This window comes from Chrysochloris asiatica, unplaced genomic scaffold (genome assembly GCF_000296735.1).
Source record: "Chrysochloris asiatica unplaced genomic scaffold, ChrAsi1.0 scaffold00254, whole genome shotgun sequence".
NCBI lineage: Eukaryota > Metazoa > Chordata > Mammalia > Afrosoricida > Chrysochloridae > Chrysochloris > Chrysochloris asiatica.
In genome coordinates this window covers 3,011,287-3,033,581 of record NW_006408772.1, presented here as the reverse complement: position 1 = coordinate 3,033,581, position 22,295 = coordinate 3,011,287, and the positions used below count along the sequence as shown (strand labels likewise).

Here is a 22,295-nt window from a genome sequence, read left to right as displayed (position 1 = left end):
AAATCTTTGTAGGCCAATATCTTCCTTCTGGGCCTGAAATCTGAATATATTACAATATTGTTTCAAGTACACCCAGAATTTATATTACTTTATCTTTTTCTCCCCTGAGTCTGGGTTCACAGTTTGGTAAAGATCATTTAAAGAAGAGGTAGGTAATGGAGGGTGAGGAAACAATGTTTGTGTCTAGCAGCACCTGGGAAAATATGTATTGTCTGTCATTTTGATCTCAGCTAACATTTATCTTTCCGTTCTGAAAATACATAGAGGAGATGAGCAATTTCCTTTTTATTCTAAACTGCTTGGACCACTCTTCCGCTTCTATTATAGCTACCCCGGGATAATCACTATTCATAAAAATGAATAACCCTTCCAAAGATAATGCTATCCAGTAAATCTTTCAAAGTGGGGTTATTTACATTTGGAAGAGAAAGATGTGGATGAGGAACTTTTATTCATATAGTTATTAGAAGAACGGGCAAACTTCCCAGCAGTCCCAAGCACTGCCTTTCTCCCTGGACCTGATGTAGTTCAATAATTCCTCTCTATCAATCCTTTAGTTGATTCTTAGGACTGGTGATCATGACATCTTGCACATGTAGAGACAAGCCCTACATAAAAGTCTTGGTCCAGGTATGTTTTGGCCTCCTGTCTTACGATGGGCTGGTGGAATACTGCCTCATCAGATGCTTATGGCAGGGATTGCAAATTCGCTCAGGCTTGATACTTGAAGGAAGAGGCAGTTCATTTGTTGAACAGGCATTGCAGAAGATTCTTTTGCAGTTCTTGCATACATTCTACAAGGAGAAGAGAAGCCAGAGATTAGGATGTGTGAACTATACATAAAAAGGCAAACTGGTAAATGCTCAATGCCTAATCAAGTATTGACTGAATATTTCCTGTGTGCCAGACAGCATCTGACCAAATACAGACCCATGTACAAAGAAGCTTGCAGTCAAATTCTAAGATCTAAATGAAGCAGCAGTGTTAGAGGACTCCAAATAAGAGCTAATATACAAATTCTTTGCCTTATAATTCATTTAGTATTCTGTCCCCTCTGCTCACTAAATTCCCTTTCAATCTGAATTCTAAAATTGAGGGCGGTAGTGGTGAGCAGTGGCAGAATTACTGCCTTACAAGCAGAAGACATGGGTTTGACTCCTGGCAAATGCACTGCATATTTAGCCATCACCCACCTGTTAGTGGAGGTTCGTGTGTGGCTCTAATGCTAAACAGGTTTCAGCACAGTTTACACACTAAGACTAGGAAGGAAAGCCTGGTGAACTACTTCCAAAAGTCAGTGAAAATCCTGTAGATCAAAATGCTTCCATCCTGTTGTGCATGGGGCCACCATGAATGGGATCACACTCGATGGCAGCTAACAAGAACAACGCTAAAATAAGTTCATAAGTATCTATAAATATACTCGAAACAAGACAGGCGCTAATCTAGCAGTGGATGCGGTGGACAGGATTAAAACATTTGCTGAGTATAATTTCAAAATATAATTCCTGATGTGTTGAAAAGCTCTCCTGTGACGCTCTATAAACATGTCCTTTCAGATACGCTCCTTAAGTAGGAACATAGCTTCCTGTACTCTGATAATAAGGAAACTGGCCTCTAGTAAAGATTTTGAATCTTTAGTAGCTAAGAGCTGGGAGAGCATGTGGGTCACCATGGCAGTGTCAATGGCAAGACATAAGGTTACAAGGGTTCCTGAATAAAAGGCTCTGAACAGTCAGTCATCTCCCTATGAAACTGGATACCCAAGAATTCATGCTAAACAATTCCTCAGGATGCATGAAAGTAGGAGGTGTAAAGACTGGGGTAGGAGGGTGGCAGGTGAGTGGAGGGGTGGAAGTGGGGAGGGGGTCTTCCTTGGACATACTAAAATTAGTCTGCATAACTCTGAAGACAAAAATGAGAATTAGGTTGGCATATTTTAGAACATATTTCTATATTAACAGCTTTTAAAATCTGTAAAGACAGTTCATTACCTATCCTGTTAATTTAAGGCTAAGACTAGGTCATCTTATAGTTTTGTTTGCTAAAATTCAGCATTATCATCAATGGGGATTGTTGTTGTGAAGTGCCATTGAGTTGGTCCCGACCCATAGCGGCCCTGTATAGGGTTTCTAAGGAGCAGCTGGTGAGCTTGAACCATTGACCTTGCAGTCTGATAAATGGGGATACGCTATAATCCAGAATATGGGTATGCTTACTGTTCTTCTTCTAAGTACTTGTTTCTTAACACTCACTAGTCTGGTAAGCATATACTATAGACTCTTTAAAGTGAGTGTAAGGAACAAGTACTTAGAAGAAAAACAGCAAACATACTCAAACGTACCACCAAAACTTAGAAGAAAAATAGTAAACATACCTAATGGTACCACCAAGACTCACTTATATTGGGCAGCTGGTAGCGTAGTGGTTACGAATCGGGCTGGGAACCGCAAGGTCAGCAGTTCGAAACTACCAGCTGCTCCACGGGAGAAAAATGAGGCTTTCTGCTCCCGTAAAGATTTACAGCCTCGGAAACCCTGTACAGGGTCGCTATGGGTCGGAACCGACTTGACGGCACTTAACAACAAAAACAACAACAACAACAAATTAGGCAGGAGTAATCCCTAGAAAAGGACATTATGCTTGGTGGTGGTTATGTGCCATGGAGTCGGTTCTGACTCATAGCGACCCCGTACAGGGTTTCCGAGGCTATACATCTTTACAGGAGCAGAAAACTTCATCTTTCTCCCGTGGACCAGCTGGTAGTTTCGAACTGCTGACCCTGAGGTTAGTAGCCCAATTCGTAACCACTATGCCACCAGAGCTCCTTAAGGTCAGCGGAAAAAAAAGAAGACCCTCAACGAGACGGACTGACACAATGGCTGCAATAGTGAGCTCAAACGCAGCAACAATTGTGATGATGGTGTAGAACCAGCCAGTATTTTGTTCTGTTATATACGTTGTTGTTAGGTGCCACTGGGTTGGTCTGACTCTTAGTGACCCTATACACCAACAGAAAGAAACACTGCCTGGTTCTGTGCCATCTTCACAGTTGTTTGAGCCCATTGTGGGTGTCCCGTGTCAATCCATCTCATTGGGAGTCATCATCTTTTCTGCTAACCCTTCACTTTACCAATTACGATGTCCTTCAGGACTCTGTTGTATATAGGGTCACTATCAGTTGGAACTGACGACAGCACCTAACAATGCAAAGGGATTTCAAAAGTTTGTGGAAAATTTCATTATCTTTTCATTCCATTCGTCCATGAATTTTTTGAAGCCCCTTGTATACTTGGTACCATATTAGATTATGGGGGAGATTCCTATGAGCAAGACACAGATCTGCCTATAAAAGCAACTCATTCTTCCTAAATGCTTCCTTCCTCTTCTGCTTACTTCAGGACAACAGATCAGGAAGGTTTGTGGGAAAACAAGTGGGGAGAGTTAATTTCCCTTTCAGAGGCAATTTCCCCAAATAATTAAAAGAACCTCTTTTGTCAATCCTACCTCCCTCTTCTGTTGTAACAAGGATGGAATAACTGCAAGGACCACAGACTTTGGAGCCCAAGTCAGGCTGGACTCCGGGCTTTACCATTAACTGTAGAACTAACTTTGGGGGATGTATTTAACTTCTCTGAGCCACATAATGATGACACAAAGGTCATAAACTTCATAAGAATAGGACTTGGTCTATTTTGTTCATTATTCTTTCTACAGTACATGGGATAGCATATGCCACATTAGGCTCTCAATGTATATTTTCTACTTAATGCATATATTTATGTTTGCTTATTTGTTTCAAATCATTTATTCTTAGTGGGGATTTTCTGGCATGACTTACTACGACTGAAAAAGCACAGCTAATCAACCACTGCTCCCTTTGCTTTTCTACCAACTCTGCACTCTGATGAGTCACGGGGTACACGAGAGAAGTCTGTTATTCCTGAAAAGGGGCTGGAGCAATAGTGGGCATCTCCAGGAAGAATCTGCCCACTTCTCACCCCACTTACCTTTTTTGTGCTGCCACCATCTTCCTGGCATAGCTCACACACCTGTGGCTTTTCAGAGAGCAGATGCTGATCCTAAACCATACAGGCAGCCAGTTTAGTTACCCTGAGTCCCAGAAACATTAATACTTTCAGAAAATGCATGTACATTACAAAAAATGCATATAAGCATATTGGAAAAAAATCTGGAAACAATTACATATAGTCCCAACACCTTAGTACAACTCATAATTCTATCATTATTGTTGTAGTTCTATTAATTTTTAAAATAAAAGTAAAAATGTGATGTTACTTATAAAAACAAAATTAAAGCATATGGAAGTAGAAAACATTTAAAAAATAATAAAAGGTAAAATTGCCCCGTCCCTCTTGTTTTACTCTTGCACTGAGAATGGACAGTCTAGGCTTCACTTCACATCCTAGGAACTGAATTACAGGGGCCGCAGACATAGTAACCCTGACCATCTCTCTCATGGGGTGGTTAAATGCCGTGCTATATGCAAAGTGTTTTACTACCATTTAATCTGACTTATTTCTAAGTAATCAAGAAGTTCATTTTCTCTCCCTACCCCCACCCCCATTTTATGTCTGGGGAAACTGAGGCAAAGGGAGTCCTGCCAGGCTCCAGAGTATATCAGAGACACTGTACAGTGAGAAGTGAGGATGGCTATTTCCTTAGTAAAATGTTCAAAGCTGTGCTACTGCCTGTGCAAGCTCTTTCAGACACTGTGAAAAGGAGCATCAGCAAAGGCTTGGAATCATTCGTTCGCCTCCTAAGCTACCTTGTTTATGGTGAGGCATGCTCCAACCAACTTCATCTCTTATACAAGACATTTCAGAACAGTAGGCTCAATTACCTGTTGATCCAGGGAGTGAGACTGCAGCCTGAAATGGAGAATAAAGGACAAAAATAAAGAGTAAGCTACTGCATTTCCACTGACACCATCTCAATTAAAAGTTGCTCAGAAAACACAAATTTTGCTAAAAAAGCACTACTATGTCCTTTTAATGCTGCTGGGAGCAACATGATTATTGTGACTCAACAGAAAAAAATTTTTTGTTGTTGTTAAATCTGTTACTAGAATCTGACCCTTGGCTTACATTATTATAGTTCCTGCTTAAAAACAGATTAGGAACTTATTTTATTTTTGTTTCTACTACCAAGACGTATTGCATTAGGCAGATGTACTGTACAGGAACTTTTTAAAGTGTTGAAGTGCAGAGATGTCAGCTTGAGGACTAAGGTGCGCCTGACCCAAGCCATGGTATTTTCAATAACCTCATATGCATGCGAAAGTTGGACAGTGAATAAGGAAGACTGTATAAGAATTGATGCATTTGAGTTATGGTGTTGGAGGAGAATAATAAAAGTGCTATGGACTGCCAAAAGAACCAACAGATCTGTTTTGGAAGAAGTGCAGCCAGAGTGCTCCTTGGAGGCCAAGATGGCCAAACTTCGTCTCTCATACTTTGGACATATTGTCAGGAGGGAACAGTCACTGGAGAATGATGTCATGCTTGGTAAGATGGAGGGTTGGAAAAAAAGAGGAAGACCCCCAACGAGATGGATTGGCCAGGTGGCATCATTGATGGACTCAAGTGTGGTTGGCCCAGGATTGGACATTGTCTCGTTCTGCTTTGCATGGGTTCACTATGAGTCGGTTCCGACTCGATGGCACCTGACAACAGCAACCAAGAAAAAGGGAGTCCTCGTGTGGCACTGTGGGATATGCACTGGACTGCTAATCCACAAAGTCGGCAGTTCAAACCCACCAGTCACTCCTTGGAAACTTTATATGGGGTCGCTCTGAGTCAGAATGGACTCAACAGCACACAACACCACCACTACCAAAAAATAGTTAACGTTCATGTTTTCCAACATGTAAATTCCAATGGCCAATGCCATACTTTTTAATAGCGTTTTTTTTTTTTTTTTCTGATACGGAAACTTATTCTTGATAATGTCATGTATTTTTCCCCCTCTACAAATATTATTAAAATGTGAACTTGAGCAAATTAATTAGGAAAAGGACCTAAATGAAAAAAACTGAGCCCACTCCAGTTCTAGGAAAAATCCCCCACAGATAATATTTTCTTATATTCCTAGGATCTAAATTGGGACCTAGCATTTAATAGACACTCCTGATTGTAAATGACTTGATTTTGTTCTGGAAAGTACTTGGAAGCTCAGGGTAACGTGAAGACCTTTCTTGTTCCCTTCCATGTGCCCATGCAAATCTGTAAAGTTACGTAGACACTTTCATGACCCAATTTTCTACTTTGAAAAAATTTTTGATACTATGTTTTCAATCAAGTGGAAGACATGCTGAATCAAGGTACATTTCTGAAATTTTGTTATGACGTGGATTTTTATACATATGATTGGGACATATGTTCCTCTCAACTCTAGGGTATGATTACAGGGCATGCTTATTACTCTGGATTCAGAGGAGGATGGTAAGATTAATTCAACATATACATCTCTCTGGACTGTGCACAACTTTTTAAATCCTTTGATGGGTAAACATGGAATAATCGCGAGAAGGGCAACTTCTAAACAATGTATTCCACCCCACTGCCATCCAGTTGATTCCAACTCACAGTAACCCTGGATAGGGTTTCTCGGGCTGTAAATCTTTGTGGGAGCAGAAAGCCTCCTCTTTCTCCTGTGGAGTGGCTGTGAACTGCCAGCCTTATCCTACAGCACCATCACGGCTCCAAAGCAACATACAGCAATCTGGAAATTTCCTTACTAGGCTGATCTCCCAGTGAAAAATGTAAAAACAGACCAAAAATGTCAAAATCACACCTACGGGCTGCATTACCTTATACAATAACCTGTAAAAACAGTAATTTGAGGCACTCACCCATTTCTTTCATTTCTAACAGTCTTATAAAGCTCCCCTCCTGCCAGCTGCAAGCACTGTCAGTGGGAAAACAGCTGCCCAAATTACCCCAGAAGAGGGCGATATATGTGGGTGCTATATGTCCCATGGGTGGTGAAAGAGTTAAAGTTAGCTGTAGATCATACTACCTTCTGTGAGAACAAAATAAAAGGCTTTGGAAACATTACCTTAGAGGTGAGGAAGGGTGTTCAAGTTAAGTACAGTCTCCTCCACTTTTCAAAAGTTCATTTACACCCCCCCTCCCTTTTGTTCCAGTTGACACAGAGCTTCATTCTGAAGGCAACAAAGCCTGGGCAGACGCAAGTGCCAATAAACTATACTGTTTACTTTTCTCTAAATTTATCCAGAGCATTTTTCCTCATTATTAATCTCCTTTATTTTTTGATACAGCAGCACTATGCAATATTTTGAAATATTTCTACCATCTAAAATAACTGCCCAAGGTGAACTTCCTCAAAACAGATGCTATGCTTCACATACTGTGTACAATAAGAGCTAAGAAAACGGAATCAAGTGAAGCTGTGTGACTCTAAGAGAAATGAGATATGGGGAATGAGAGGATTGATTTGAAACACAGCTACTTTTCACTTAGCACAAAAGTGGAAACGAATGAACTCAAGTACATTTAAGAGCCTAAGAAATGCTATGACTTAATTCTTTTGGGACACCTATTAATAATTTTTAAAGTGTTAATTTGAGTTTGTGAATTAATTAGGGAAGAATCAGGACAGACTGATTACTCTTTTTATAAAATGGACCAATGAGTTTGGTTTAATATGTTTTACCTGCTTTGTTATTTATTCACTTCCCCTTCAAAATATCTTTCTGGCATGTTAAATATTTCTGAAGTCAGTACCTAGTCTGTGACAAGGCCAACCAGTATCAAAAGCTCCCTCTTTCCCAACACCCCCAAATAACGTTATATCTTAATAAATATTTGATTAGTAAAGACCTGTGGCATTCTTCTGAGGCTTTTTTTAGGTCAACATTTTCATCTTGAATTCTGTGCTTCCCATCCTGCCAAAAGAAAAGAGTTGAATTGATTCATTATTCAGAATGCTAACCCATGATGATGTTGCTGATATTTTATTCTGTGTGGTATTAGCTTGGGTATGCAAAACTAATAAGTAGGTTTTGTTTTTTAATAAGAGAAGAGATCTAACCTTCAAGGATGTTTTCTCATTCTCTGCGCCAAGTGGTTTTTTAAAAAAACGACTAACATAGATTGAAACAAGTTATTTTCATAGTGGTGGTGGTAGGGGTTCGTGTACCATGGAGTTGGTTCTGACTCATAGTGACCCTGTATATGGTTTCCTAGGCTGTAAATCTTTATGGGAGCAGAAAGCCTCATCTTTCTCCTATGAAACATCTAAACTGCTGACCTTGAGGTTAGCAGCCTGACTCATAACGACTATGCTACCTGAGCTCCTGAATTTTTTTTTTCTTTAATTCCTGAGATGAAATGACATTTAGAACGTATCTCACTTACTTGTTGTTGTTAAGTGCTGTCGAGTCAGTTCCGACCCATAGCGACCCTGTAACAGGGTTTCCGAGGGTGTAAATCTTTACGGGAGTAGAAAGCCTCATCTTTCTCCCGCGGAGCAGCTGGTAGTTTCGAACCGCTGACCTTAAGGTTTGCAGCCCAATTCGTAACCACTACGCTACCAGAGCTCCTTACTTACTTGTAGAGCAGGCTTAAAATATCAGTTACTTCGTAGGAGAAAATACATTATGAAAAACTGGTCCAAGTGAGCGTGGCCAAGATGCATCCAGCAGACAGTATAATCCTAGTAGGTACCCTAATGTCATCACAACTTCTACAACCTATACAACTCAAGAATTTTCCTACTCTGAAGGACCATTGTAAAGTTCCCAAATGCATTTTTCCCAGTGCTCTATGCTGCCCTGCTGCCTCCAAGAGTGGAATGTGTGTTCTCAGACCACTCAAGGGTCAAGGAAAGGAGGTCAATACAATACAAGGGGGCTTCAAAAAGCTCTTGGGAAAATGGAATGAAAAGATAATGGCATTTTCCCAGGAATTTTTTGAAGTCTCTTCTTATTATCCCAATGTTAAGGATATTATCTTCTTGGAAACCGCTACTGCAGGGCAATTTAAGATTGAGAAACTTTAAGGCCTCCTTAGAAAGCTGGGATAAGATAGGCCAAGATTTTAAACAAACCTCTGGAAGCCCTTATGAGCACATTTACTATTCACAAAATGAAAACAATAAAGACAGTATGCTACATAGAGAGTGGTACTTAGTTGTTAAGTGCCGTTGAGTTGGTTCTGACTCATAATGACCCTGTATAGGGTTTCCAAAGAGCAGTTGGTGGGTTTGAACTGCCGAAGCACTGACCTTTTTGGTTCAGTGTTTATCCTGCAGCAACACACCATTAAATTATTAGTTGTTATTGATTTTGTGTGCCAGCAAGTTGATTCTGACTCATTGTGACTGTTGGACAGAGCAGAACTGCCCCATAACGTCATCTAGGCTGTAATCTTTATGGGAGAAGATTTTATGTCATTTTCTTCTGCAAAGTTGTGGTAAGGATTTGAACCACTGACCTTTTGTTAACAGCCAAGTACTTAACTGTTGTGCCAATACTATTAGTTACAGACATTATATGATAAAATTCCATTTTTTATTCTTTTCTGCTCTCCTGTAGCTCACTCTACAGGAATTTTAATGAGCTGATTAATTTGTTCTTTCTTATATATGTTTATGAAGGAGGCAGTTCTCTCCCCATGTTTGGTCTCTGGCGGAAAAAGAATTCCAGGCTTTTCTGATTTTATTACTTGAAGAAGCTGACACTGTTTCTTAAATGCCAGAGACAATTTTAGCTCCCTAATCTTTATAGTTACTAGAGGTTTCTTTCCTAAGATCGTTTTGCAGAAACCTCTATTCCGTACTTTCTCTATTACTTGTGTATCCAGCCTAGTTCCTTCTTTTTCTAGTTATTGTTATACCTGAGTATATTCAAACTAGGATCTTTATGATTTTGAAAAATGTGTGTATAGAAGCAAATACATATTTAAGAAAATTCTGTTAAGAAACTGAGGGTTAGAAGTGTTTACTATATCATTATTAGAGTATTTTTAGTTAGCAGATGTCTGAAAAATACTTATTTTTGCTAAGATACCAAAATTATCTTAACAAATCGAAGAAGATACAAGAGCCATGAAAATCACAGTTACCAAACTCCTGTTACCAAGTAGAAGCAAGTTAGAGAGATTCCTAGAAGTAGACTTAGAATCAAGCTTGCCTGTACTCTCTCCATCTCTTGCCTGCAATCTACACACTCAAGGCAAAAGCAATCAAGTATATGAGCCCTGAAAGCAAACGGTGGGGCCTATCAATGCAGCTTCTAAAAATCCAATTTAAATTAAAGTGAATGAACAGGGGAATAAACAAGTATTACCGTTTTAGGCTCTGTCTTCTGTGAACCCTTTCCTGGGATGCTCCTGTTGTTACATAATCTTCTTTCTCGTTCCTGTTTTAGTTCTAACTCAAGCTGAGTTCTGGGGTAGGTGGAAGAGGAAAAGGATGAAAATTTAGATTTCTATTCTCTAAAGAATGTCAGTCCCTTTCCTTAAAGTTTAACAAGTAAAATTGAATACTTGATAAAAAGTTACCAGATACACAGAAAACCGAAATTTAAAGTATTAAACTATAATACAATAAATCCAACAGCTTAACACTAAAAGACATACAACACACTTGAATTTTCTTGGATGATTAAGAATGCCTTTTAGGATTTTACAGTGCATGAAAATCACTACTTGAAATATTAACATTTTATATTAACTCCTAATAAAGAGTTATGACTCAACAAAATAAAAAATGATCGGATTTACTGTACTTAAAAGACATGTTTACTAATTTTCAGCAAGATATATATCAAAGTACTGATATTCTAGCCCTATTTCATATTTATTAGCTGATCTCTCTACAGTTATGTATTTAATTCCAGTTAAAACCTCAACCACTAGTGTCCTTAGTAGCTACTCATATGTGCTTTGTATTCAACACAAAGTTGTATTTATATTAAGTCAGCAGTTTCAGCATGGAAGTGAGTCTTATTTGAGAGATAATACAGAAAAGTGGTTAAGGGCTTCGAGTCAGAAAGGCAGGCTTTGAAATAACAGTGTTCCCATTTATTAGCCTGTTGCTGTTAATGCCTTTGAGTTGGTTCTGTCTCATAATGACTCTGTACAGGGCTTCCAAGGAGCAGCTGGTGATATAGAACTTCGGACCTTGCAGTTAGCAGTCCAGTGCTTATCCTACAGCACCACACTTAACAGTGTGAATATGGAGAAATTTAACTGTTCTAAACCTTGTTTCAATCTACAGTGAGGGAAATAATACATACCACCTACTAACTGAGTTGATGTGAGTTTGTTAGGAGAGAATGTATGTGAAGTGCCTAGTAAAAGTATCTGGCACACAGTAGAAAGAAGTTTAAAATAATCCAAACAGAATGGATTTTGGGAATGTTTGTATATGTGAAGCTTTCTGAATTCTAATTACAGAAAAAGATCACTACAAAGTGCAGAGATGGCTGGAAGTCATGAGATCCCCTTTTCTTGGTTTGTCTTTAGCATTACCCATGATTACCACCCTGTCAGCTCAAGATGCCCTCTCTTCACCGCTGCCTGGTGAGCTCCTCCACTTCCAGCTGCAGACTGTTGATCTTGTCTCCAAAATCCTGCTTGAAGAGCCGGTTATCCAATTCGGCCGATTGGCGGCCTCGCTCAGCTTGGCGCAATCTGGATGTGAGCCACATGAACTTGTGATAAAAAACAAAAGCCATGGTGGGGAGGAAGACCGAGTTCATAACATAAAATAAAACAACCCAAGGAGGAAGGCTGGGAGAGACAGACAAAAATTTTGTAAAACAAAGGAGAAGAAATTATGGGGGCAAAAAAAAATGCTGAGGAAACAAATTTTAAAGAAAAGCAAGATGAAGGTGAACCAGGCAGAAGAAAAGCTGATTTTTCAATTTTTTTATTATTATTATTACTATTCTATTACTACAGTTTACAGCCATTAGATGATAAACAATAAGACATCACGTTTTTAAAAACCCATATCCAAATCCAACCTCAAGTAAACAGTAATTTAAGTTAAACCCACTGTCTTGCTTGTTTTTATTTACTAGCAGGTTTGGTACTTTCCATTTCTGTCTTATGCACATTACTGGAACTTGTAAATGGGCAATTTCTTATATGTGGAATTAGAACATTTCTCTGGTCCTTTCTTCAAACCACATAATGTATCAAATCTTAGAATGTTATTCATTAACCCTCACGCAGCTTCTGGGTTATTCGGTAAGGAAAAGCCTTTGTCAGAGTTTGGCCATGTGCTGTGTGACCACGTGGACAAACAACTAAGAGGTACTAGGCCTGCATAAGATTCCTGACCTTATTATCTGGAAGATTCTGATGAATGTTGTCTTCTGCCTACAACTTTGCTCCTATAAAGAAGCATGTTCTAGAAGGTGAAACATTGGAGGTTCTCTTTAATATAAATTGGAAGCATGCTTTTTTTGCTTTTTTTTTTTTTTTAATTTTCAAAGCCTTATTTTGGTGTTTGAGCACTATTTCCAAATGTTCATAGTAAGATAACTCATTACCATAAGTGGTGGATAAAGGCAGAAATACAGTAAGAACTATATTGTATAGGTGCAAAATTATAAAAACTAAAACTTAAGAGCACAAGATCTTCCATTAAGTTGTTCTAAACATGTTTTTTTTTTTTTAACTTGACTTCGGTTCAAGTCTCTGCAAGGACCTGTCTTATTCTTGTACTCTGGTTTTGTCAAGAAGGTGACAAGAGACTTCAATAGCTGAAAGCAAAGGGGTTATCTTTGTCCTCACCTAAGCAGCTGAAATGCTGCAAATCATACCAGAATGAGAGAAAAAGCAAATATTTTGCTGATATTTTTTGAAGGAATGAAGGCTTATGGAAAGCCTGTCCCCCAGAATCAAATCATTAAAAATAATCCAAGTATTTATAGGATTATTTACACTCTAAAGCCTAGAAAGGGTTAGATTGGTGGTCACTTAGAAAAAGAAACCCTGCTAATATTGTTTTTGGATATCTACTGGGACTTGTTCATTTTTAGACTAAACGACAATAAAGGATAACTACTTCCTACTTTGAAATGCTTTTCTAGTAACGTATTATTAGTTTCCTAGGAACTTTAAGAAAAAGTAACAGAAGCTCTGAATTAATTAAGAGTTTTCCAGGTAAAGGACAGGCAGGAAACCATCACTCATGTCTACACCCTGCCCTCTTTAATTCAACAGGAAAAGGAGAATAGATTTGAAAAATGGTTAGCCTATTGTTTCTTTATTTATCTTTTAAGGAGAAGAGTGCTTTTATTATTAGTTGTTGTTTTGTTTTTTTTTCCCCTCTGAGAAATCTAAATAGAAAGTGGAATTATAGGAAAAAATTGCAGAGGTAGAAGATGAAAAATAGTAAGATTTACCCAAGCATCTACATTGCTATGTTACCATGAATAACCAACTTACTAACTTTATCTCTATGTACTTAAAATAAATGTAAAGATGCTATTTTGTTTTTGTTTTTTCCCCTCAAGTCACTAAGGCTAAAAAAGTTGCACGCAATCTTGATTACTAAAACTGTAGTGATATGAAATGCTAAATTCTTATCCTTGGCATGGGACTAAACCTACGTAACAGAAATTAAAAGAAGTCATGGCCTAAGACACACAGTCCAAGCTCACATGGTATTCACCTCTAGTTCATTATATTTCAGTGGCTAAACAGGTTCACTGAGCTGATACAGACAAAAACAATGTACCTAGAATCTGATATTGTCAAGGACTGGGTTATAAAGTAATTGATAAATACATTTAGGGCTTCAACTCCCTAGACTTTTTCTTTTCTTTTTTTTCCAATAATTTGTTTACTGGTCAAATAAGAAATAATTTTACAAAGTTTATTTGGCATTTAGTCAGGAAACTTATACCAAATTTTTAATTCTGGGGGAGAAATTAAAAAAGAAGCAAGCAAATAAAACCCAACTTATACATCCAACTGATTTTTTCAAGTCCAGCAAATTCCAAGTCAACTTTTGGTGACATTTTATAGAACCGGAGCTTAAACATAGTAACTTTCAGATTTCTTCCTTTTACAATTTTGTTGTGATAACAGACTTGTGAGGTGATCAACTGTGAAATGCCTAATGATGTTTTGGGATCAGTTTATTTGCTGCACTATTTAAGGTTTTTGCCTGTTTCACCAAATCCTTTTCACTAAATTAATAAAATAAAAATGAAAATGGAGTGAAAGAAGGGTGAGAAAATGCACAAAAAAGAAAGACAAAATAGCAAGAGACCAAGTCAGCTATATCATACTTAAAGAAGTAAGTAATTACTTTAGCTCTGTCTGCTTTAAATACCAAGTAAAAAAAATCACTGAACGATAATTTGATATAACATATCAAAAGCATAACTTATGAACACTAAGAATGATTTGTTAAATCATAAACATAACTTCTACAAGCAAGTACATATTTTCTTAGATAACTAGGCAAAGTGATAGCTTTTTACTCATCAGTCAAAACAGAGGTTTTACACTTCATTATTAATTTGTAATTAACATACAGTGTGGTGTTAAGAATCCCCTGAATAAAATAAGTCACTCATTAACTGGAGTATCCCCTAAATACCTTTTGTATGCTCATGGCACTGTGACAGATCCAATGAGGGACTTAAAGATTAGTTAACTAACTTCAAGGAGCCTATATTCTCATCAAAAGATAAGATGGTGGATTTCAACTGCTGAATTTGTGGCAGGCAGTCTGACAATAGAACCACTATGCCACCAGGGCTCCTTAACTGGGTGATTTAGTGGGTGTTAATGTTTGCAACAAGGAGCTCTGGTAGCGTAGTGTTTACAAATCGGGCTGCGAACCTTAAGGTCAGTGGTTCGAAACTACCAGCTGCTCCGCGGGAGAAAGATGAGGCTTTCTACTCCCGTAAAGATTTACACCCTCGGAAACCCTGTACAGGGTCGCTATGGGTCGGAACTGACTCGACGGCACTTAACAACAACAACAACAATGTTTGCAACAATGGGCTAATGTGCTGACTAGTAAAGTCATTTGAACCACAAGGTCGGTGGTTCAAGGTCACCAGCGTTGGAACCGACTCAACGGCACTTAACAACAACAACGTTGGGAGCATAGATTTGCAACACTGAACAACTTTGGATGTCATGTTTCATTCAATCTGGACATCTCAGCCATATCTCTAGGCAGCTGAGTCATCAGGAAGAAAATGGTGATTTTAGAAAATCAGAGAAACAAGAAAAACAACAGAGTGGCATGGGGAGAAGGTTAGCTTTGGGCACAGGGAACGATAAACTGGTCCCTAGATGGAGGTCAGAGCAGCAGAAACACAGATCTGAGTTGTGGGTGGGAGGTGACAGTGCAAGCTTCACAGAAATGTCCAGGGGCAAGAAAGAAAAAAGGGAGATTGGAGAGAGGAAAGAAAAGTTAAAGAAAAGAGAAAAAGATTCAGACTAGATCCTCAGAGGTCACCTGTATCTCAGTACCACTAATCATCTAGTAACAAAGCATTCAAACACTGTAAGTGATGGACAATGAAATTCCAGAGTTACAAACATATATTTAAAGGTTCTTTCCAAATTAGTTCTTATTGTAAGTATTCTTCCTTGAGCACAAGATACAGAAAAAGAGTTCAGTAAAAGGGTAAAAGTCCTGCTATCCAAAATATTCATGAAAAATTGACATTTAAAAAAAATGTTTTTAGTGACATCTTAGAAAATACAAACAAAACATATCTGCATTTCTATCTAGCAGCATGTCTGAAAGCGAAAAATAATTTTATGTATTTGGCAAATTTTCTATTTACCAAATACATATCATATTCCCTCAAAGACCAGACCAAAGGATTTCATTCAAGAAACTGCACTTTTACCTTTGTTCCAGTTGTTTGATGGTAGCAGCCATCTGATTGGTCTTCTCTTCCAAGCGACTGTTCAGTTCACTTTTCTGCTTTACTCCTAAGTCTGAACTCTGTCACAGAAAAGAATACAGTGATTTATATAAAATTCTAAATTATATCAAGCATGTCTTTTGAACTTAGCTTTAAATGGGAAATAGAAATGTTCATATATTTGTATGTTAACTCCCAAATGGAGAAAAAAAACAAAATATAAAGTTGCTCTTGTTATTAAGTGCCGCCAAGTCGGTTCTGACTCATACATAGTGACCCTGCATAAGATTTCCAAGGAGCGGCTGGTGGGTTTGAACTGCCAACGTTGAGGTTAGCTTATGGTTAGCAATCCAGTGCTTATCGGCACCAGGTCTCCATTATTTGTATGAAGCCGTATTATAAAAATCAACATCACAAGACTCATCAATTTATCGTATTCCAATATAAAAGTTCATTGGATATATAAGGGGGCTTCAAAAAGTTCATGAGAAAATGAAAAGATAATGAAATTTTTTCATGAATTTTTAAGTTCTCTTGTATGACTCTGCTTGTAAGTTAGACAGGAAAGTAGAAATTCTCTAAGATAAAATAGACCTTCCCCATTAAAACTTGAAAAGTAGCTATCTAGATCAGTAATACGATAGTCTGATTTATAAAGTGGTTTATCAGCAGCTAACCACAAAGTGAGATGTAACTCAGTCCTCTGGCATTTAAAGTGTGATTTTTTTAGGGAGCCCTCCCCACTCTGAGATTTTAGAGTCAGTGAGTCTGTCCCTCACATTGCCCCTACCTGCAGTTTAAAGGCAAGTTCGTGCTTGAGAGCCCTGAGATCATCCAGCTGCTGCCGGAGAGACACCAGGGCGTCTTGCTTCTCACAGACATCCTTCTCCAGCATCTTCATGGCCAGTTCCATCTCCTGTCTCATGCCAATCTGTATCTCCAGTTCTTTTTCAACATCCTGACCCCAAAGACAAATAGATTGCTTACCCTCTTTCCTCAACTAAGTGTCAAGCATAGCATTTCATAGGAATTGAATATTCTGAAAAAATGACTGCAGGCTAGCATTAGTTTTCAGAGACATTAACAGCAAGCATAATAAGATAATTACAACATACACACATCTGAAAAACAAATCTGATAAATGTGCTAGACCAAAGACAGTGCTATTTAATATGTCTAAAATACACACTTGAGGGAACTCATTTGTTCTCATTAACATAACTGATGTCATGTTCTTTTATAGCATTATCTATAAAGTGTTACAGTTGCCAACCCAAAGTAAAGTAGTCACTGTTTTCTTAAATTTGGATGTGGTTAATATATTCAAGAGCCCAAGGAACACTGGAGATAGTTGGCTAACCTCTTAATAACGGGGAATGGTCAACATGGGTAAATTAATTTTCCGATTTACTTAATGTGAAATCTCTTAGTTTCAGCCATTAATACTGGAAATGTTTCTGAATAAAGTTGCAGTCTCTTTGTTCTTTGTTGATAAGGATCTGCTGTGCCCAGCACCATTATTTGAATGACCGAGTATGACTGGACAAAGGTACAAAGAACTGAGGTTCTTCTGCACCAGGGCACGCCTAGACCTTGCCAGCTTGCTTGGTCACTTCCCTTCTTAATGAGCATTTAACTCATTCTGATAAAGCGATGTGGAAATTTTTATTTAGGATTTTTATTATGTTGTGCTTAATGGAGACTCTCCTCTGTATATGGTTAGCATGACAGAAAATGAAATCATACTGCTTTAAAAAATGTTGGTCTATATTATTTCTAGGACTCACCTAATGGATAGTATCTGAGAGCTAATTCACAAATATATACAAGACAATTTTTCAGGGATGTTAAAATAAATTGTTTATTTTCAAAATCCCAAGATTCTGTTTCATACACTGTTAATTTTTAGTACAATTAAATCACCCCTTATTTTCAGGCTTCGCCATGTTCTTACATATTGTTCTTGCATATTATTTTGTTTGTCATTCTACCTGAACTGCAGGACAAAGTAATATATTAATACTGTGTTCCATTGGCGGTGACCTTTTGGAAGTAGATCACCTTTCTACTGAGGTGCTTTGGGTGGATATAAATTGCCTACTTTAAGTTGTTATTGTTGTTAAGTGCCATCAAGTCAGTTCCAACTCACAGCGCACTGTATAGGGTTTCTAAGGAGCATCTGGTGAGCTTGTACTGCTGACCTTGAGGTTCAAATTGACATTGCAGTCCAGTGTACTAACCCACAGAGCCACACCAGGACTCCACTTTTAAGTTGGTAGCCAATTATTGAACTGTTTGCATCACCCAAGGACTCCATTACTATGGAATATTAAAATATATTAATATGTGGATAAAATCTATTATAGGAGTACTATTCCTCAGTATAAATTTACACATCATTTAAAAAAATACCTTAAAACCCACACTGGATGATGCATTTTTCTATTTATGTACAAGAATAAATTCAGAATAAACAGCTAAAAACAGGTGTACACCATTCCACATCAGTGACTCTTAGTAAAAGGAAGAGGAGCTCCTCCCTCCAACAAAACATTAAAATCTGTGCAGTGGAGAGGACTGAGGGAGGAGTAGGGATTGCATCGTTTTAAAAAGTAAGTTCTAGAAATTTAATGTTGTCATGCAAACTATACAAACAAAACAATAAACAGATTGGCAAAATTGTACTGGTTGATACTGAGAAAACAGATACAGAAAGGCAATATGGGGAATATGGGTGAAAAGAATGAGAAACAGTTCTATAGGGGCCATAAAACATTTGGGGAAGGGAAGGAAGGGGTAAATCACTAACTAGAGGATGTTGCTGTTGTTAAGTGCTGTTGAGTCGGTTCAACTGATAGTGAACCTGGTATAGGGTTTCCGAGGAGCGGCTGGTGAGCTTGAACCACTGACGTTGCGGTTCAACCGACCTTTCAGTCCAGTGCATTAACCCACAGCGCTAATTTGGGTGAAGGGGAGGGCAAAAACTGTTAACAAAAATTTTTTTAAAGTGGGAAAGAAAGAAAACCAACAACCACCAAGTTCCTCAAAATCTACCCAAAGAAAAAATTTAAGAGCAGTACTGATATTTTTGGAGTCATGGTGTGGTGCTGCAGCAAACAAATGGACTGCTAACCACGAGGTCAGCGGTTCAAACCCACCACTCCCTCCTTGGAAACACTATATAGGTTCTCTATAAGTTGGAATCAATTCAACAGCACCTAACAACAATTGTTTTTTCTGATTATGGTCTGTAAGACAAAAATCTCTAAGTAGGCTATTCTCTTTTAATGTATTCCTAAACTATTAGAACTTGAGCAGAGAAAACTATTAGAACTTGAACAAAGATTACCAGTCGTAATTGTGTCTCCTCCTTTAAATACTTTCTTGCTTCACTCAGTGCTTGTCCTTCTGAAGTTTTATCTTGCTTAGTAGGACCCTTGAAAAGATAAAAAAATTAAGGATTTAAAAAAAGCATACAGAGTTAACTGACACTAAGACTGCTATTTAGTAAGGAAATATGATCATACCTAAGCAGAGCGTAATAAACATGACTAATAATACCTAATCAGATTTAATAATAAAAAACAAACTAAAGAAGCTTAATAAATTCAAATAAATTCTTAGCTAAACTATTTCTAGCCATTTTATTTAAAATCCTAAGAGAAGTTACCTAACCAGGAGGCAGAAGTTTTAAAAATCAGTCTCTAAAAATAAACTATAAAATATGAGTGAGGCCACAGGTTCAGGTAGTACTACATTCTTTCTCCAGAGATAGAACTAAAAATAAACTATAAAATATGAGTGAGGCCACAAGTTCAGGTAGTACTACATTCTTTCTCCAGAGATAGAAGGTAAGTAGAAAATTCTTCTATGCATTAAAATCAAATATATTATTCACAGAAAATAGCATTAGTTCCTACTCAGATATAGTCCCTATTACTTTAGGAACCATTTCTGTGGATATTTGGATTGCTAGGGAATACATTAGAAGTATGAAGATAAAACGGAGTGAGGCTATCTCCCTAGATACAGCAACACTAGGATTAGCAAGAAGTAAGGCATGTCAAAGAAATCATACACGGCAGAAAAATAAATATAAAAACATAGCAATCTGGGAATATCTAAACATAGATGCTAGAAGCTGTATTAATTTCAAAAGTAGAACCACTGCTATTTAGCACAGGATTGTTATTGTTGATAATTATGATCTCTAGTCATCATAGAGGACAAAATGTGTTAAATTATGCATTTCTAATTAGTAAGATTTGGAAGTCTTACATAGAAACAAGAAATCGATTAGATTGTTTCTTGACGTTTCTATATATATATAGAGAGAGCAAGTGAAGACAAGAAGCATGTTGGAGAGGGGTACCACCCTCCTCAAACCTTCACTCTTTACTCAAGTACACTTGGGTTTAAGTAAAAATACTATGATTAAAATGATCAAATGTTTGCTGCTTCAAAACAGTCTTCTAGGCATGTCCTTTACCACTAACACACTGATATAAATATTTTCTACAATTCTCTATAAACATTTCATAAGTACAATAATATTAACCTTCCGATTGGATTCCAGTATGTATGAGCTTTCCTCTTTAACTCGTTCCATTTCTTCTTGCAAGGTAATAATCCTATTGTTTGCAACTGCAAGCTGTTAATTAAAAAAAACAAAAAAACTTTTAGCCTTTCTTTTGTTAATTATACAAAAGAATTTCCTTTTAGGATATTCTAAAAGGAAAAAAAGGTACTGATAATTCCATGAAAATATTCTTATAAAGAATTTAGGGGAAATATTTTAAAAGTAGGTTAGATTAAGAGGTCTAAAATCCTGGTCTAATGCTGTAGGATCAGCACTGGACTGTGAACCACATGGTTGGCAGTTCAAACCCACCAGCTGCTCCTAGGAAACCTTATATAGGGTTACTATGAGTTCAGAAGACTTCTGGGTAAATGGGTCTGCTCTCTATATAGATAGACTCAAGTACTCTCTTGTGATTATGGCCAAGTGAGCTTTCTCTATTCCAACTTTACCAATAATAAAGTAGGTAGTCATATCTTCATTGGTTAATTCTTCTCATTCTGTCATACTGGTTTAGAACCCAGAAGAGGAAAAATGGTATTTTCTTTTTTAACTGACACTCTAAAATCCAACATACATGGAAAAGGCCAAACTGACTAAACTTACCTTTCTTTGTATAAAGTCTACACAAAGTGCTTGTTGTTGTTAAGTGCTGTCAAGTTGGTTCTGACCCATAGTGGCCCTGTATAGGGTTTCTGAGAGTGGCTTGTGGGTTTGAACTGCTGACTTGGAAGTTCAAACTGACCTTGCAGTTCCAGCACATTACCCTGCAGTGCCATGCAAAGTGCTTACCTAGCTCTAAAACTACAAAGTTTCAAGAAAATAAATGCTACTAGTTAAATAAGTAAATGAGTAAGTAGATGAATAAATTACTAAATATTGTTAGTAAAATAGATCTAGGTTAGGAGGACATGTCTTAAGAGAATAAAATTTGTGACTAATATTTACTTACTGATTACTTAAAAATAGCTATGCACCATTCCATGCCCGTATCATTCATAAAGTCACTTAATTCATACAAAGATCTTAGAAAATAGGTACTATTATTAACCTCATTTTGCAGATAAGTGGACTCCTGGTGTAATGCTGTGTAGGATAAGCTCTGGACTGCGAACCACAAAGTCGGCAGTTTCAAAGTTGCCATCTGGAAACTTTGGAAACCATATATAGGGTCTCTATGAGGCAGACCTAACTCGACAGCATTTAACAATAACAACAATAGACTGACTAGAAGCTTCAGTTATTAATCCAGGAAGAGAAAGTTACTAAGTATCCGAGTCTGTAGGATAAGAACTGGACTGCTAACTACAAGTTCAGCATTTCAAACCTCCCGCTCCTTGGAAAGCCTATACAGGGGTCACCATGAGTCAGAACCAATTTGATAGTACTTAATAAGAACAAATGCCAGAGCTGGAACTTGAACCCAGAGAGAACAGGGTCTTAACCATTATGTCACATTACCTCAGTAGAACATTCCTATGCAGAGTATTCTCAAAGCTTTGTCGATTAAAATTCTGATTAGCACCATAAATTAAAATTTTAATATATTTAAGAATCTATCTTGAAAAATGAAACCCATGGAGTAGAACAATAAGAATGGTGTTTTAGAGTTATAAAAATAAAAATGTTCATTCTAAAGAAAAACTGCTAGTCTCTTGCTGACTGTTGTTGTTAGGTGCCATCAAGTCAGTACCGACTCATAGCAACCCTAAGCACAACAGAACAAACACTGCCTGATCCTGCGTCAACCTCACAATTCTTCATACATTTGAGCCCATCGGTCTGCCACTGTGCCAATCCATCTCATTGGGGGGG

At 37.6% G+C, this 22,295-nt stretch overlaps 1 protein-coding gene across 1 annotated transcript in view; it reads right to left on the bottom strand.

Moving 5' to 3' along the window:
• Positions 1-650: 650 nt before the first annotated feature.
• The window catches only part of RUFY3 (RUN and FYVE domain containing 3), a 146,731-nt gene continuing 125,086 nt past the window's right edge, over positions 651-22,295 (bottom strand). The window contains exons 7-16 of the mRNA XM_006873794.1: positions 20,460-20,552; positions 19,251-19,337; positions 16,692-16,859; positions 15,884-15,981; positions 11,562-11,681; positions 10,334-10,433; positions 7,866-7,930; positions 4,865-4,892; positions 4,011-4,082; positions 651-794 (exon numbers count right to left, since the gene is read on the bottom strand). Of these exons, the coding sequence (XP_006873856.1) occupies positions 651-794; positions 4,011-4,082; positions 4,865-4,892; positions 7,866-7,930; positions 10,334-10,433; positions 11,562-11,681; positions 15,884-15,981; positions 16,692-16,859; positions 19,251-19,337; positions 20,460-20,552 (975 nt within the window). The remainder of the gene's footprint in view (positions 795-4,010; positions 4,083-4,864; positions 4,893-7,865; positions 7,931-10,333; positions 10,434-11,561; positions 11,682-15,883; positions 15,982-16,691; positions 16,860-19,250; positions 19,338-20,459; positions 20,553-22,295) is intronic.